General features: G+C 39.7%; 1 protein-coding gene across 3 annotated transcripts in view; it reads left to right on the forward strand.

The window, feature by feature from the left end:
* The window catches only part of NHSL2 (NHS like 2), a 166862-nt gene that overhangs the window by 134601 nt on the left and 17082 nt on the right, over nt 1-15179 (forward strand). For all 3 annotated transcript variants that reach the window (XM_040322827.1, XM_040322824.1, XM_040322826.1), the window contains exons 3-4: nt 7447-7598; nt 10941-11136. In XM_040322827.1, the coding sequence (XP_040178761.1) occupies nt 7447-7598; nt 10941-11136 (348 nt within the window). The remainder of the gene's footprint in view (nt 1-7446; nt 7599-10940; nt 11137-15179) is intronic.

Consider the following 15179-nt stretch of genomic DNA (forward strand, 5'->3'; position numbering starts at 1 on the left):
ATTATTAATAATAATAATAATAATAATAATAATAATAATATGATGTTAAAATAAAATAATATGATAAATAATATACATAAAAAATAATATCAAATAATACTATTATTATTATTATTATTATTATTATTATTATTATTAATAATAATAATAATTAAGAATATAATGATAATATAAAATAGTATGATAATATGATAAATATTATGATAAAATAGTATGATTATTTAAAAAAAATAATATCAAATATCTTTTTCTTCTTTTTCCTCTTCTTCTTAATCATAATTATAAATATACAATTATTATTATTATATGATGTTAAAATAAAATAATATGATAAATAATATAAATAAAAAATAATATCAAATAATACTGATATTATTATTATTAATAATAATTAAGAATATAATGATAATATAAAATAGTATGATAATATGATAAATAATATGATAAAATAGTATGATCATTTAAAAAAATATCAAATATCTTCTTCTTCTTTTTCCTCTTCTTTTTAATCATAATAATAAATATACAATTATTATTATTATTATTATTATTATTATTATTATTAATAATAATAATAATAATAATAATAATAATAATAATAATATGATGTTAAAATAAAATAATATGATAAATAATATAAATAATATCAAATAATACTGATATTATTATGATTAATGATAATTAAGAATATAATGATAATATAAAACAGTATGTTAAAGTGGAGGTTCACCCAAAAACTTAATTTTTAACATTAGATTGAGGCTCATTTTGTCAAGGTGAATCGGGTATTTTTTTTTAAATCGAAGCAGTACTTACCGTTTTAGAGATAGATCTTCTCCGCCGCTTCCGGGTATGGGCTGCGGGACTGGGCGTTCCTATTTGATTGACAGGCTTCCGACAGGCTTCCGATGGTCGCATACATCGCGTCACGATTTTCCGAAAGTAGCCGAACGTCGGTGCGCACGCGCCGTATAGAGCCGCACCGACGTTCGGCTTCTTTCGGCTACTCGTGACGCGATGTATGCGACCGTCGGAAGCCTGTCGGAAGCCTGTCAATCAAATAGGAACGCCCAGTCCCCGAAGACCATACCTGGAAGCGGCGGAGAAGATCGCTCTCTACAACGGTAAGTACGGCTTCGATTTAAAAAAAAACACCCGATTCCCATTGACAAAATGAGCATCAATCTAAGGTTAAATATTTTTTTTCGGGTGAACTCCCGCTTTAATATGATAAATCATATAAATAAATAAATAATATCAAATAATATTGATATTAGTATGATTATTAATAATAAAAAAATAATAACAATAATAATAATAAAAATTATATATATTTTTTATTTTATTTAGAATAACATGATAAATAATATAATAAAATAATATGATAAATACTATGATAAAATAATATGCGAATAAGGGGATATTTTTATTAAAATTACCGGTTAAGGATTGTTTCGGAGCCATATAAAATTCTTAAAAACCTTCAAAAGACCACTTTAATTTTGCCTTCCTCATTGACTCCAATTTGTGGAAATGGCAACATTTAATCTCTGAAATTGCTGAAATTTTAGGGGAATTAGAAATCTAAATTTTTCCTACTGAGATGCATCACCAGGATTGTCACTCCCCCGCCCCGCCCTGCCTGTTTATATAAACACATACAAAACATAAGGACAACCCTATACATACTCTATAGGAGATGGCAGACAACAATTGGATGATTTTTGAAGTAAGAAAAGATTTATAAAATTGCTGCTGTCCCCTGCCTGGCATTGTCACTGATATCCCGGCCCCTGGCTTCTACTCCTGATGCTCTCACACTGCAGTGACACAAGAAAAAGAAATTCTATTTTTATCTTCATCATCAGCTTTCCTGTTGTTGCCACCCAGATGCTGCTGCACCGAAGAAAAAAGAAAAAAAAAGAGCAGCTAGTGTTTTCATTATACTTTTGTTGGATTATTTATTTGTGAATTTATTATGCTTATAAAGATATATACATGGGGGTGGAGAAAAAAAGAATGGAATAACGACATGGGGCCAGATCCACAGAGCGAGTACGCCGGCGTATCTACTGATACGCCGGCGTACTTTCAAATTTCCGGCGTCGTATCTTTAGTTTGAATCCTCAAACCAAGATACGACGGCATCTGGGTAAGATCCGACAGGCGCGCGGCTTCGTACGCCTTCGGATCGTAGATGCAATACTTCGGCGTCCGCTGGGTGGAGTTCGCGTCATTTTCCGTGTCGGGTATGCAAATTAGCTATTTCCGACGATCCACGAAGGTACGCGCGGCCGTCGCATTCTCTTACGTCGTCTCTAGTCGGCTTTTTCCGGCGTATAGTTAAAGCTGGTGTTTTGCGGCGTATAGAAAGATTTGCCATGTTAAGTATGGCCATCATTCCCGCGTTTAATTTAAATTTTTTTTTTTTTTTGCGTAAGTCGTCCGTGAATCGGGATGGACGCAAGTTAAAAAAAATGACGTCGTTGCGACGTCATTTAGCGCATGCACGGCGGGAAATTTTGAAATGGAGCATGCGCAGTTGATTCGGCGTGGGGACGCGCTTTATTTAAATGAAACACGCCCCCTAATCGCCGATTTGAATTCCGCCGCCAGAGATAGACTACGCCGCCGTAACTTACGAGGCGAAATCTTTAAGGATTCGAAGATATCACAAGTAAGTTACAGCGGCGTAGCGTATCTCTGATACGCTGCGCCGGGGCAGATCTTTGTGAATCTGCCCCAGGGCGTTTAAAGCTGGACACCAGGCAGATAAATAAATCACCAACCTAAACAGGTATGTATTACATAAAAAGAAAATCATTACATGAAAAATGAATGTGAGTACCTAACTTTAGTCAGGAATCAGCCTCGTGCAATCCCTGTACAATAGAGCTCAGACTGGGAGTGGGTACAGCAGCACAAGGAGTCAATCAGTTGTACTACAGTGTGCAGGTACTGCTGATAGGAGGAGAGAGCAGAGTGAAAGAGAGATGAGCTTATGTGTATAGTGCTTCTACTTTTACTGTCCAATCACAGGCTGCAAAAGGAACAAGACCTGAAATGCAGCAGAGAATAAAAAAAAATCAGGTCTCCAGGCTGACTGCGCCGTGTGGCAGAGCTTGGTAAATCACAGGACTGGATGGGCAAGAAATGCAAATCAAATTCTTTGGCAAGTTAAACAGCCCCCATATATTGGGCTCCAACGCCGTTCTCCTCTTTCCGAAGCTCCGGGTTGTGGACGGCCTTTGAGGCATCATCATGTACAGTGCAGGTCTATTATCCCTTCATTGTAGGTGGAAGAGGCAAGTGTGAGACTGCGGCTGTGCTGGACTGGTTACATGGAGAAAGCTTGCTCATTATATCAGCATCATATTATTAGTAATCCAGCCTGAGTTTTCACTTTATTTGCAATTCATTTTTCTATGTTTTTATCCATTTCCAATGCATTTTTTTTTAAAACTAATAATTTATATATATTTAAAAAAACTATCTCATTAAAAGATCTGTTTCTGTTATATAACCTATAGCTCTCTAGTATTACTATTATCATTATTTATATTATTCTTTATATTATATATTTTTTTATATTATACCGTATTATTCTATTACTATATAGGTCTCTAGTTTTACTATTATTATTATTCTTTATATTATTATTTTTATTATTTATATTATTATTATTCTTTATATTAATATTTTAATTCTTCTTAATTATTATTATTATTATTATTATTATTATTATTAGGGTTGTCCAGATACCGATACCAGTATCGGTATCGGGACCGATACCGAGTATTTGTGCTAGTACTCGTACTCGCGCAAATACTCCCGATACCAAAATAGAATACTTTTTTTTTTTTTGTGACATCGAACACAAATTGGATGGCACCATTGGATGGCACTGATAGGTGGCACTGGCATTGATTGAATGGCACTCATAAATGGATGGCACTGATAGGTGGCACTGGCATTGATTGGGTGGCACTGATGAGATGCACTAATAAGCTGCCTCCCTGCACTGATGCACTAATGGGCACTGATCTGCACTGATAGGTGGCACTGGCTAGCTGCACTTTTGGGCACTGGCACCGATGAGCTGCACTGACAGTGATCACTCCTTCAATGATATGTAGTTTTCCAGTACCGTATGCTAAAAAACAGCCCCACACCATGATGTACCAGTTCTTCATAATTCTAAAGAAAATATCTTTGGTCTGTATTGTGGTTTGAAAACGGTCACATGACATTAAAAAAAAGTATCGGTATTCGGTATCGGCGACTACTTGAAAAAAAGTATCGGTACTTGTACTCGGTCCTAAAAAAGTGGTATCGGGACAACCCTAATTATTATGTATATTATTCTATTATTATATTGGTCTCTAGTTTTACTATTATTATTATTCTTTATATTATTATTTATATTATTATTCTTTATATTATTATTTTTATTCTTTATATTATTATTATTCTTTATATTAATATTTTAATTCTTCTTAATTATTATTATGTATATTATTCTATTATTATATTGGTCTCTAGTTTTACTATTATTATTATTCTTTATATTATTATTTATATTATTATTCTTTATATTAATATTTAAATTAAATTCTTCTTAATTATTATTTATATTATTATTATTCATATTATTCTATTAATCTATAAGTCTCAAGTATTATTATTATTATTATTTTTATTAATTATACTATTAATATTCTTTATATTAATATTTTAATTATTCTTAATTATTATTATTATGTATATTATTCTATTATTATATTGGTCTCTAGTTTTACTATTATTATTATTCTTTATATTATTATTTATATTATTATTTATATTATTATTCTTTATATTAATATTTAAATTAAATTCTTCTTAATTATTCTTTATATTATTATTATTTATATTATTCTATTAATCTATAAGTCTCAAGTATTACTATTATTATTATTTTTATTAATTACACTATTAATATTCTTTATATTAATATTTATATCATTATTATTAAATATATATATATATATATATATATATATATATATATATATATATATATATATATAATCTATATCTATCTATCTATCTATCTATATAGATATATCTATCTATCTATCTATATATATATATATATATATATATATATATACATATATATCTATTATATATATATAGATATATATATAGATATAGATAATATATATAGATATATATATATATATATATATATATATATATATATATATATATATATATATAATTCAAAGGGCCTGGGCTTGCCAGGCAGGGGCCCACCCAGGCCAGTGTCGGGCACTCTCAGTTTCAGGTTTTACCTACACAGGGTGACAGGGCAAGTCCTGCTCTGCCCCCCAGCCCAGTACAGTCCCTCCTTCTCCACAAGGTAAGGGCATGCAGGCCACACTCTGAGCTGTGAGGTGAATGCGGTGGGCTTCTATGTGAATCTGGAAGTCAGACTGCCTTCCCTTTCAAGAGGGGCCCAGGCCGGGGCCCTCTGAGTTTCCTCTTTTACATACAAGCTCACCAGATTCATCCGGTAGCTCAGGGTGTGGCGGGGGTCCTCAGGTCAAGTTTTGCATTAGGGCCCACAAGCTTCAAGCAACGTCTCTGCTTGTTACCACTGTCAGTGGGACTGAAAGTGATGAGAAATACAACATTTTAGAGCTTAAATAGAACAGGAATCTTCCAACGGGGGCACCTGACCTGTTGTAGTAAGAATAGTCCACACAATCAGAAATTCCGACAAGAAATCCGTGGATTTTTTTCCGACTGAATTTTGGCTCAAACTTGTGTTGCATATACACGGTCACACAAAATTCCGACCGTCAAGAACGCAGTGACGTACAACACTACAACGAGCCGAGAAAAATGAAGTTCAATGATTCCGAGCATGCGTCGAATTGATTCCAAACATGCATGTTTTTTTTCCACATCGGAATTGCATACAGACGATCGGAATTTCCGACAAGAACTTGTCTTGTCCGAAAAATTGAGAACCAGCTCTCAAATTTTTGCTTTCGGAAATTCTGACAGAAAAAGTCAGATGGAGCCTACACACGGTCGGAATTTCCGACCAAAAGCTCACATCAAACTTTTCTTGTCGGAATTTACGATCGTGTGTACGCGGCATTAGAGGGAATCTCCCTTGCTTTGGAGAGATTTCCTCCTTTGCTTTGGAGAGATTTCTTCTCTTGCTTTGGAGAGATTTCCTCCTTTGCTTTGGAGAGATTTCTTCTCTTGCTTTGGAGAGATTTCTTCTCTTGCTTTGGAGAGATTTCTTCTCTTGCTTTGGAGAGATTTTCTACCTTTGCTTTGGAAAGATTTCCTCTTTTGTTTTGGAGAGATTTCCTCCCTTTCTATGAAGAATTTCCTTCCTTGCTTTAGAGAGATGTCTTCTCTTGCATTGGAGAGATTTTCTAACTTTGCTTTGGAAAGATTTCCTCTTTTGTTTTGGAGAGATTTCCTCCCTTGCTTTGAAGAATTTTCTTCTCTTGTTTTGGAGAGATCTCCTCCTTTGCTTTGAAGACTTTTCTTCTCTTGCTTTGGAGAGATCTCCTCCCTTGCTTTGGAGAGATTTCTTCTCTTGCTTTGTGAGATATTTCCTCCCTTGCTTTGTAGAGATGTCCTCCCTTGCTATGGAGAGATTTCTTCTCTTGCTTTGGAAATATATTCTCCCTTGCTTTGGAGAGATTTCTTCTCTTGCTTTGGAAATATATTCTCCCTTGCTTTGGAGAGATTTCTTCTCTTGCTTTGGAAATATATTCTCCCTTGCTTTGGAGAGATTTCTTCTCTTGCTTTTGGAGAGATTTATTTTCTTGCATTGGAGAGATTTTCTACCTTTGCTTTGGAAAGATTTCCTCTTTTGTTTTGGAGAGATTTCCTCCCTTGCTTTGGAGAGATTACTTCTCTTGCTTTGAAAAGATTTTCTCCCATGCTTTAGAGCAGGGGTCTCAAACCGGTGGCCCTCCAGCTGTTGCGGAACTACAAGTCCCATCATGCCTCTGCCTATGGGAGTCATGCTTGTAACTGTCAGCCTTGCAATGCCCCATGGGAATTGTAGTTCTGCAACAGCTGGAGGGCCACCAGGTTGAGACCCCTGCTTTAGAGAGATTTCCTCCCTTGCTATGGAGAGATTTCCTCCCTTGCTATGGAGAGATGTCTTCTCTTGTTTTGGAGAGATTTCTTCTCTTGCTTTGGAGAGATTTCTCCTCTTGCTTTGGAGAGATTTCCTCTTACTCCCTGTTGTGTCTCTGGGACACAGGCATCAAAAAGACAAAACCAGGCAGGGTCTTTCAAAAATAAAATCTTTTGGTTTACATGTTGTACACTTTAATATGTTTATTCATAAAATGAACCGCAAAGACAACCCATGGGAGGCACGAGCGAGCGTGGGGTTATAATTTGTACCTTTCTCTCTCTTTACAGCTGACTGTTTTGCAGAAGAATTTGAAGATCGTTATTTAGATACTAAAGTCACAGGGCAGACCTTCCGTTACTCAGCTTTGTCACAATCTGCAACACTTCCTCCAGAAAGTCCCACAAAAAGTAACCTCAGGCGGCTTGAATTTGTCTACCTGGTGAGTACCCAGAACACTTCCAACGGACCTACCATACATATATGAAACATATCTATTCAATGGAGCCTTGAATAGAACTGTGACTATCTTGATGTCATAATACTGTAATCACTGAGTTAAAAGATTTATTTGAATAATAAGATACACTATACAGCCAAAGATGTGAACATCACTCTGAATCAGTAGTCTCCAAACTGCGGCCCTTTGCTTGCCTTTATCCAGCCCCTGGGGCACTATTCCTCCCACGACACCAACAATGGGGCATAATTCCTGCTACTGACATTAGCAACGGGGCACTGTTTCTGTAATTGACGCCAACGATGGGGCACTATTCCTTCCACTGACACCAACGATGAGGCACTTCTGACATCAATGATGGGGCACTGTTCCTCCCACTGATACCATCAATAGGGGAATATTATTTCCACTGATACCAATGATGGGGGATACTATTCCTCCCACTGACACTAATGATGGGGTACTATTCCTCCCACTGACACCAATGACGGGCCACTGTTTCTCCCACTGACACCAACAATGGGGCACTATTCCTCCCACTGACACCAATGATGGGTTACTATTCCTCCCCCTCAGGGCCGGCCCTACCATGGGACCCGATGGTACCATTGTACCAGGCAGCACTTTCAGGGGGGCAGCAAATTTCCTGCCTGCACGCCATCCCATTCCACCAGCTCCACTCTCCACTCCACTGTGGGGCTAATTGCCGCCCGACCGCTCCTCCCGTTCCGCTCTCCGTTCCACTGTGGGGTTAATTGCATGAAAAGAGCCATAACAGGTCCTTTTTATACTCCTATATACATGTATAGAGCCATGATAGGTCCACTTTAGTTATCATGATATAAAATAATGGATGTGGGGGCATTTTGGTGGGCGTAAGTTTTTTTTTGGGGGTGGCAGCATTTCATTCTTGGTACCAGGCAGCACAATGTCTTGGGCCGGCACTGCTCCCCCTAATATCAAAAATGTATTGTTTACACCCACTGATGCCAGGACAATTTCTACTCCTACTGGCCACAGTCTGACCCCCCTAAAGTTTGAAGAATAGCAAACTGGCCCTTTGTTTTTAACGTTTTGGAGACCCCTGCTCTAAATTATTGCGTTCTGGTGTTTCTAGTGAAGGGGATTGTAAATACTACATTATCCAGAGACATTTGGGTGTGGTTCCAACCTTGTGGCAACAGTTTGTTGTTGGGTTCTTTTCCATTCCAACATGACCTTGCCCCTGTGTACAAAGTCAGCTCCATAAAGACATATTTGAACCAGCTTGGTGTGGAGGAACTCAAGTGAGCTGCACAGAGCCCTGACCTCAACCCTACTGACCACCTTTGAGATGAATTGAAATGTCGATTGTGATGTCTTCTCATCCAACATTAGTACCAGACCTCTACATTATTGAGTTCTGGTGCTTCTAGTGAAAGGGACTGTTAATACTACATTATACGAAGACATTTTAGACAGTTGCATGGTTCCAACTTTGTGGTAACAGTTTGGTGAAGGTCCTTTTCCGTTCCAGCCTGATTTTGCCCCTGTGTACAAAACCATCTCCATACAGATATGGTTTAGGTAGTTTGGTGTGATGGAACTCAAGTAAACTTTACAGAACCTCAACCCTACTGAACATCTTTGAGAAGAACTAGGGGCAGATCCACATACATCTGCGTGGGCGCAGCGTATGTGAGATACGCTACGCCGCTGTAACTTACTTTGCTATTCTTTGAATCCTGAAAGAATTTGCGCCGTAAGTTACGGCGGTGTAGTGTATCTCTTGCGGCATAAGGGCGCGTAATTCAAATGCGGCGAGTAGGGGGCGTGTTTCATTTAAATGAAGCGCGTCCCCGCGCCGAACAAACTGCGCATGCCCCGTCCTTCAAAATTCCCAAGGTGCATTGCTCCAAATGACGTCGCAAGGACGTCATTGTTTTCGACGTGAACGTAAATGGCGTCCAGCCCCATTCACGGACGACTTACGCAAACAACGTAAAATTTTCAAAATTATACGCGGGAACGACGGCCATACTTAACATTGAGTACGCCACCAGATAGCAGCTTTAACTATACGCCGGAAAAAGCCGAACGGAAACGACGTAAAAAAATGTGACGGCCGCTCGTACGTTCGTGGATCGTCGGAAATAGCTAATTTGCATACTCGACGTGGATTACGACGGGAACACCACCTAGTGGACGCCGAAAAATTGCATCTAAGATCCGAAGGCGTACGAAGACGTACGCCTGTCGGATCTAACCCAGATGCCGTTGTATCTTGTTTTTAGGATTCAAAACAAAGATACTTTCTTTGTGGATCTGCCCCCTAATGTCTAAACAAGCAGATATTCCCACAGACATGGTCCAAAATATTGTGGAAAGCCTTCCCAGAAGAGTGGAGTTTGTATATAAATGTTCAACACGCTCATATGCAGAAGGTGTTAGTCCAATGTCTACAACTGTCTGGCCATAAACACATGGTTTGACCAGTTTGGGGTGGAGGAACTCAAGTGGCCTTCACAGAGCCCTGACCCCAACCCTAATGAATGATGTTGATTATTAGCCAGGTCTTCTCATCCAACATGAGTACCTGTTCTTACAAAGGCTTCTTTGGGTGAATGGGCACACATTCCAAAAGACAAACTTCAAAATCCCATTTAAAGCCAGAAGAGTAGAGTTTTTTTATACTCCAAGAACCTCATCATATAGGTGGGATGGTCGGATATCTTCAATCATTTGGCCATATAGTGTATGATGGATCCTGTGTATGATTACTCAAAACTCATTTGCCCATTCATATTTTCCCCTGAGGAACTCAAGTGTCCTGCACAGAGCCCTGACACTAACCCTACGGAACACCTTTGGTACCTGACCTCACAAATATTATTTTGGCTGAATGGGCAAAAATTTCCGACACACTCCACAATTTGTAGAAAGCCTTCCCAGAAAAATGACGGTTGTATAGATGTCCAACAAGCTCATTTAGGTGTGATGGTCAGGTGTCTACAAAGGCTTGCCCATATAGTGTATTTGCGATATATTTTAAACTCCTTTGTCATTCCTAAAACATCCTTTAAACATACTGGAGAGGCTGTAATGCACTAATAGACACTTCCCTTTAATTGCTTCTCAGGAATCTTAAAGAGACCCTCTCACTTTACTCATTTGTGGTTCATAGTGGTTCAGTACAGGTTTTATTCCTTACGAAAGCAGGAGTATTAATATTGGCATCACTCACTCTCCAAATGAGAATTTCTCAGAAAAGAAACTGGGAGCTATAGTTCCAAAATGAACTTTTGTATTATTATCCTTAATCCTAACTGTTTTCTTTGTTGACAGCCAAGCAACAGAAGGGTGAGTGAAGATGAAAGTACCAGCGTAGGCGTGAGACCAAGAGAAACATGTCTGAGCTTACCTACAACTCCAGATAAGCAAGTAGCCTGGGTTAAAGCATTTCCTTTTCCAATACCGGAAGAGAGACGGTGGCACCAATCAAATTCCATACAAACCAACATTGTGCCCATAAATGTATCTGGTATGTAACAAAATCTGTGCACATAGTTCATTCTATATGTTCTGTTCTGTTCTGTTCAAAGTGATTGATAAAAGAGAGAAAACAAATCACCTGCTGATACTAAGCAATATACATAACTGGAGTAGGCCATCTAAGGGGACCCAGATAATTCAAAACATATCTTTTAGTTATGATCTTCTCAAGGAAACAAGACTAAGGACAAACATTAGGGGCAAAAGAGGACACCCCTGTCTTGTGCCATTGCTAAAAGTGAAAAAGGGGAGAGCTCTACTTTAACCTTGATGGATGACGATGGCCAAGAATATGATTTTTCGATCCATTTGTGCATATGCAAGCCAAGACCAATACATTAGAGCATGGGTGCTCAACCTGTGGCTCTCCAGCTGTTTCAGAACTACAATTCCCATGAGGCATTGCAAGCTACTGACTGTTACAAGCATGACTCCCAAAGGCAGAGGCATGATGGGACTTGAAGTTCTGCAACAGCTGGAGAGCCACAGGTTGAGCACCCATGCATTAGAGGGTGCCATTCAAGAACTCCCAGTTGACCCAGTTGAAGGCCTTCTCCGTTGTCTGCACAGATCAGCAGGATAGGTCCCTGGACCGGGTCAGGTGTTCAATACCCTCATGGTATTGTATTTGGCTTCACAAGTGGGCAAAAAGTACACTTGGTCAGATGGGGAGATGAGACAACACCCGATTGTCCAAGATTTTTCATAAAAAATTTGAGGTCCACATTGATCAAGGAAATTGGGCAAAAGTTGGCACATTTTAATGTGTCCTTCCCTTCTTTGTGGATTAGAGTAATACAGGCATGCAGAGCACCCAGAGTCTCCTCTTGCCCTTCAGGAGCGAGTTGTAAGCCCAAACAACGAGTTGAGCAAGAAGCTCCAAAAATGTGCTGTAGTATTATAGAGAAAGCCATCAGGGCCTGGGGCTCATCCTGTTTCCATCCCTTTCAAATTGGTGATCATCTCCTCTACCGTAATTGATGAATCCAGGTCTTCCGTCGGCCTCAGCAGATAGCTGGGGCATTAGTAAAGAAAGGCCACAATTTCTGCCCTATGATCCACAAGTGAGGGGCTGTCTACCCTGGAATTTAAATTGTACAGTTTACTGTAAAAAAAATTCAAGGAAACAAAATAGGTTTGTTGGTAGGGATATCAAGGAAAACGTTACCGTAAATTATTTATTGTTTTGGTGTTAGAGAGGGAAAATATGAATGAGTGACCACAATGTTGGGTGGGTGACACATTTGTACACACCTGACCATCACACCTATATGAGCTTCTTGGACATTCCATTCTAAAACCATGGCCATTAACATGAAGTTGCTCATCCATGGTGGCGTCCACTCCAGCAAGACACACCACACCAGAGTAGTGACCAAGCTAGCATCCCACAGCATGGAGAATGGCTTGTATAAAGACTTAGGGCCAGATTCACAGAAGAGATACGACGGCGTATCTCCTGATACGCCGTCGTATCTCTGTGATCCGCCCGTCCTAACTATGCGGCTGATTCATAGAATCAGTTACGCATAGATAGCCCTAAGATCCGCCAGGTGTAATTGACTTACACCGTCGGATCTTAGGATGCAATTCTAGGCCGGCCGCTAGGTGGCGATTCCATTGCGGTCGGCGTAGAATATGCAAATGACTAGTTACGGCTATCCACGAAGATCCGCGCGTTCGTCGCAATCTCGTACGTTGTCGTTAGTCGTTTTTTCCCGTCGCAAAGTTACACCTGCTTTAACATGGCTTATCTTTAGAACAGCCATGTTAAAGTATGGCCGTCGTTCCCGCGTCGAATTTCACATTTCTTTTTTTTTTGTGTAAGACGTCCGGGAACACGAAACGCCGTAACGCACGTTGCAGTTAAAAAAAAACGTGCCGTAATTTCGCGCAAAGCACTTAGGGAAATTTTAACACGGAGCATGCGCAGAACGTTCGGCGCGGGAACGCACCTAATTTAAATGGTGCCCGCCCCATTTGAATTAGGCGGTCTTGCGCCGAGGGGATTTACGTTACACCGCCGCAAGTTTACAGGTAAGAGCTTTGTGAATCAGGCACTTACGCTCTAAACCTGCGGCGGTGTAACGTAAATCAGATACGTTACGCCGCGGGGGAGCAACGTAAATGTACCTGAATCTGGCCCTTAAGCTGTCCAAATTCTCAGTCCTTCTCTCGAATACATTAAATATAACCAGACTGTCTGGTCTGAGCAACATCACCAAGAGATTGATTTCCTGTTTTTATTTTTCCTCATTCCCTACATACATTTTGACTTTATTTTTTTAGCTCCAAACTAACCCAAAACAGGATAGCCAAGAGATTTACAGTTAGTCCTGACATAACCTGTGAATTCCTTTATCTCTCCCCTCGCTCTGTCTAAAGAAAACAAAAAAAAAATAGTTATTATTAGAGAACTTCCTGAAACACGATCCAGACAAAATGGAAAGACTTTCCTGTCTCTGAAATAGCATCAGCAGAGCAATTGTTTACAAGAGTCCTCAAACTTTCACTCATCCAGGGAACTATGGGCCAAATCCACAAATATCGGGCGCAACTTAAATCTTCCGATTTAAGTTACACCGCCGCAAAATTTCTCCCTAAGTGCCCGATCCACAAAGCACTTACCTTGAAATTTGCGGCGGTGTAACTTAAATGTGTCCAGCGCAAGGCGTGCCGAATCTAATGGGGCGAGTCCCATTTAAATTAGGCGCGCTCCCGCGCCGGGCGTACTGCGCATGCTCCGTCGGGTAACTTACCCGACGTGCATTGCGCTAACTGACGTCGCTCCGACGTCATTTGCTTAGACGTTAACGTAAATGGCGTCCAGCGCCATTCACGAACGTCTTACGCAAACGACGTAGAATTGAAATTTTGACGCGGGAACGACGGCCATACTTAACATGGCTTAAGAGAACTAGGGCTCAGTCCTAGTTTTACGCGGCGTAACTCAGCGTAAACGACGTAGATTTAGAGCGACGGGCCCGTCGGAACGTTCGTGGATCGCCGTAAGTGTTCATTTGCATATTCTAGGCCGGCCGCAATGGCCTCGCCACCTAGCGGCCGGCCTAGAATTGCATCCTTAAGATCCGACAGTGTAATTCAATTACACGTGTTGGATCTTCTGCCTATCTATGGTAAACTGATTCTGTGGATCAGTTCCATAGATAGAAACGCCGGCATATCCCTTTTGTGGATTACCCCCTATGTCTGTCCATTGCAGGGATTATATTGTTAGATTTGTCCCTAATAATATCAATGTAGACTCCACATCTTAAAGAGGAACTGCAGTCTGCTCACATCATTTGTAATAAAAACATCTTTGCTATTCTTTGCCATTCTGAAGCTTCCCTCCAACCACTTTGCATATTATTTTATATATACTGTAATTCTGTACTTGCCAAATATGCTGAATAAATCTCCCTCCACTGAGTCTGGCTGCAGCCATTTTAACTGTGGGCAGCTGATGCTGCTGCCTGTTCAACTTCCTGGATTTACACCGACACACAGGCCTCGTACACACGACCGAGGAACTCGTTGGAAAAGACACATCGTTTTCCTCGACGAGTTCCTTGTTAGGCTTGTCGAGAAACTTGACAAGCTTTCTTTGCGTACACACGGTCAAGACAAAATCTCGACGTTCTGAAACGCGGTGACGTACAACACATACGACAGCAGGGGAAGTTCGATTCCACTGGCACAACCCTTGGGGCTGCTTTTGCTAATCTCATGTTACTGCGTGTTAAGTAAAAGTTTGGTGAGAGACGATTTGCACTTTTCAGTCTGTTACAGCGTGATAAATGTTATATCTCCATTACGAACGCTACTTTTACCGAAGATGCGCTCCCGTCTCATACTTTATTCTGAGCATGCGCGGGTTTCTTAGCATACACACGATCATTTTTCTCGCCGAAAACCAGCCCAACGAGGAACACGATGAGGAAATTGAGACTCCCGTTGAGGAAAAAGAGAACTTGTTCTCTTTTTTCTTCGTCGAGTTCCTCGACAGTTTTCTCGATGAAAAGCATACAC

Source organism: Rana temporaria, chromosome 9, assembly GCF_905171775.1.
Source record: "Rana temporaria chromosome 9, aRanTem1.1, whole genome shotgun sequence".
NCBI lineage: Eukaryota > Metazoa > Chordata > Amphibia > Anura > Ranidae > Rana > Rana temporaria.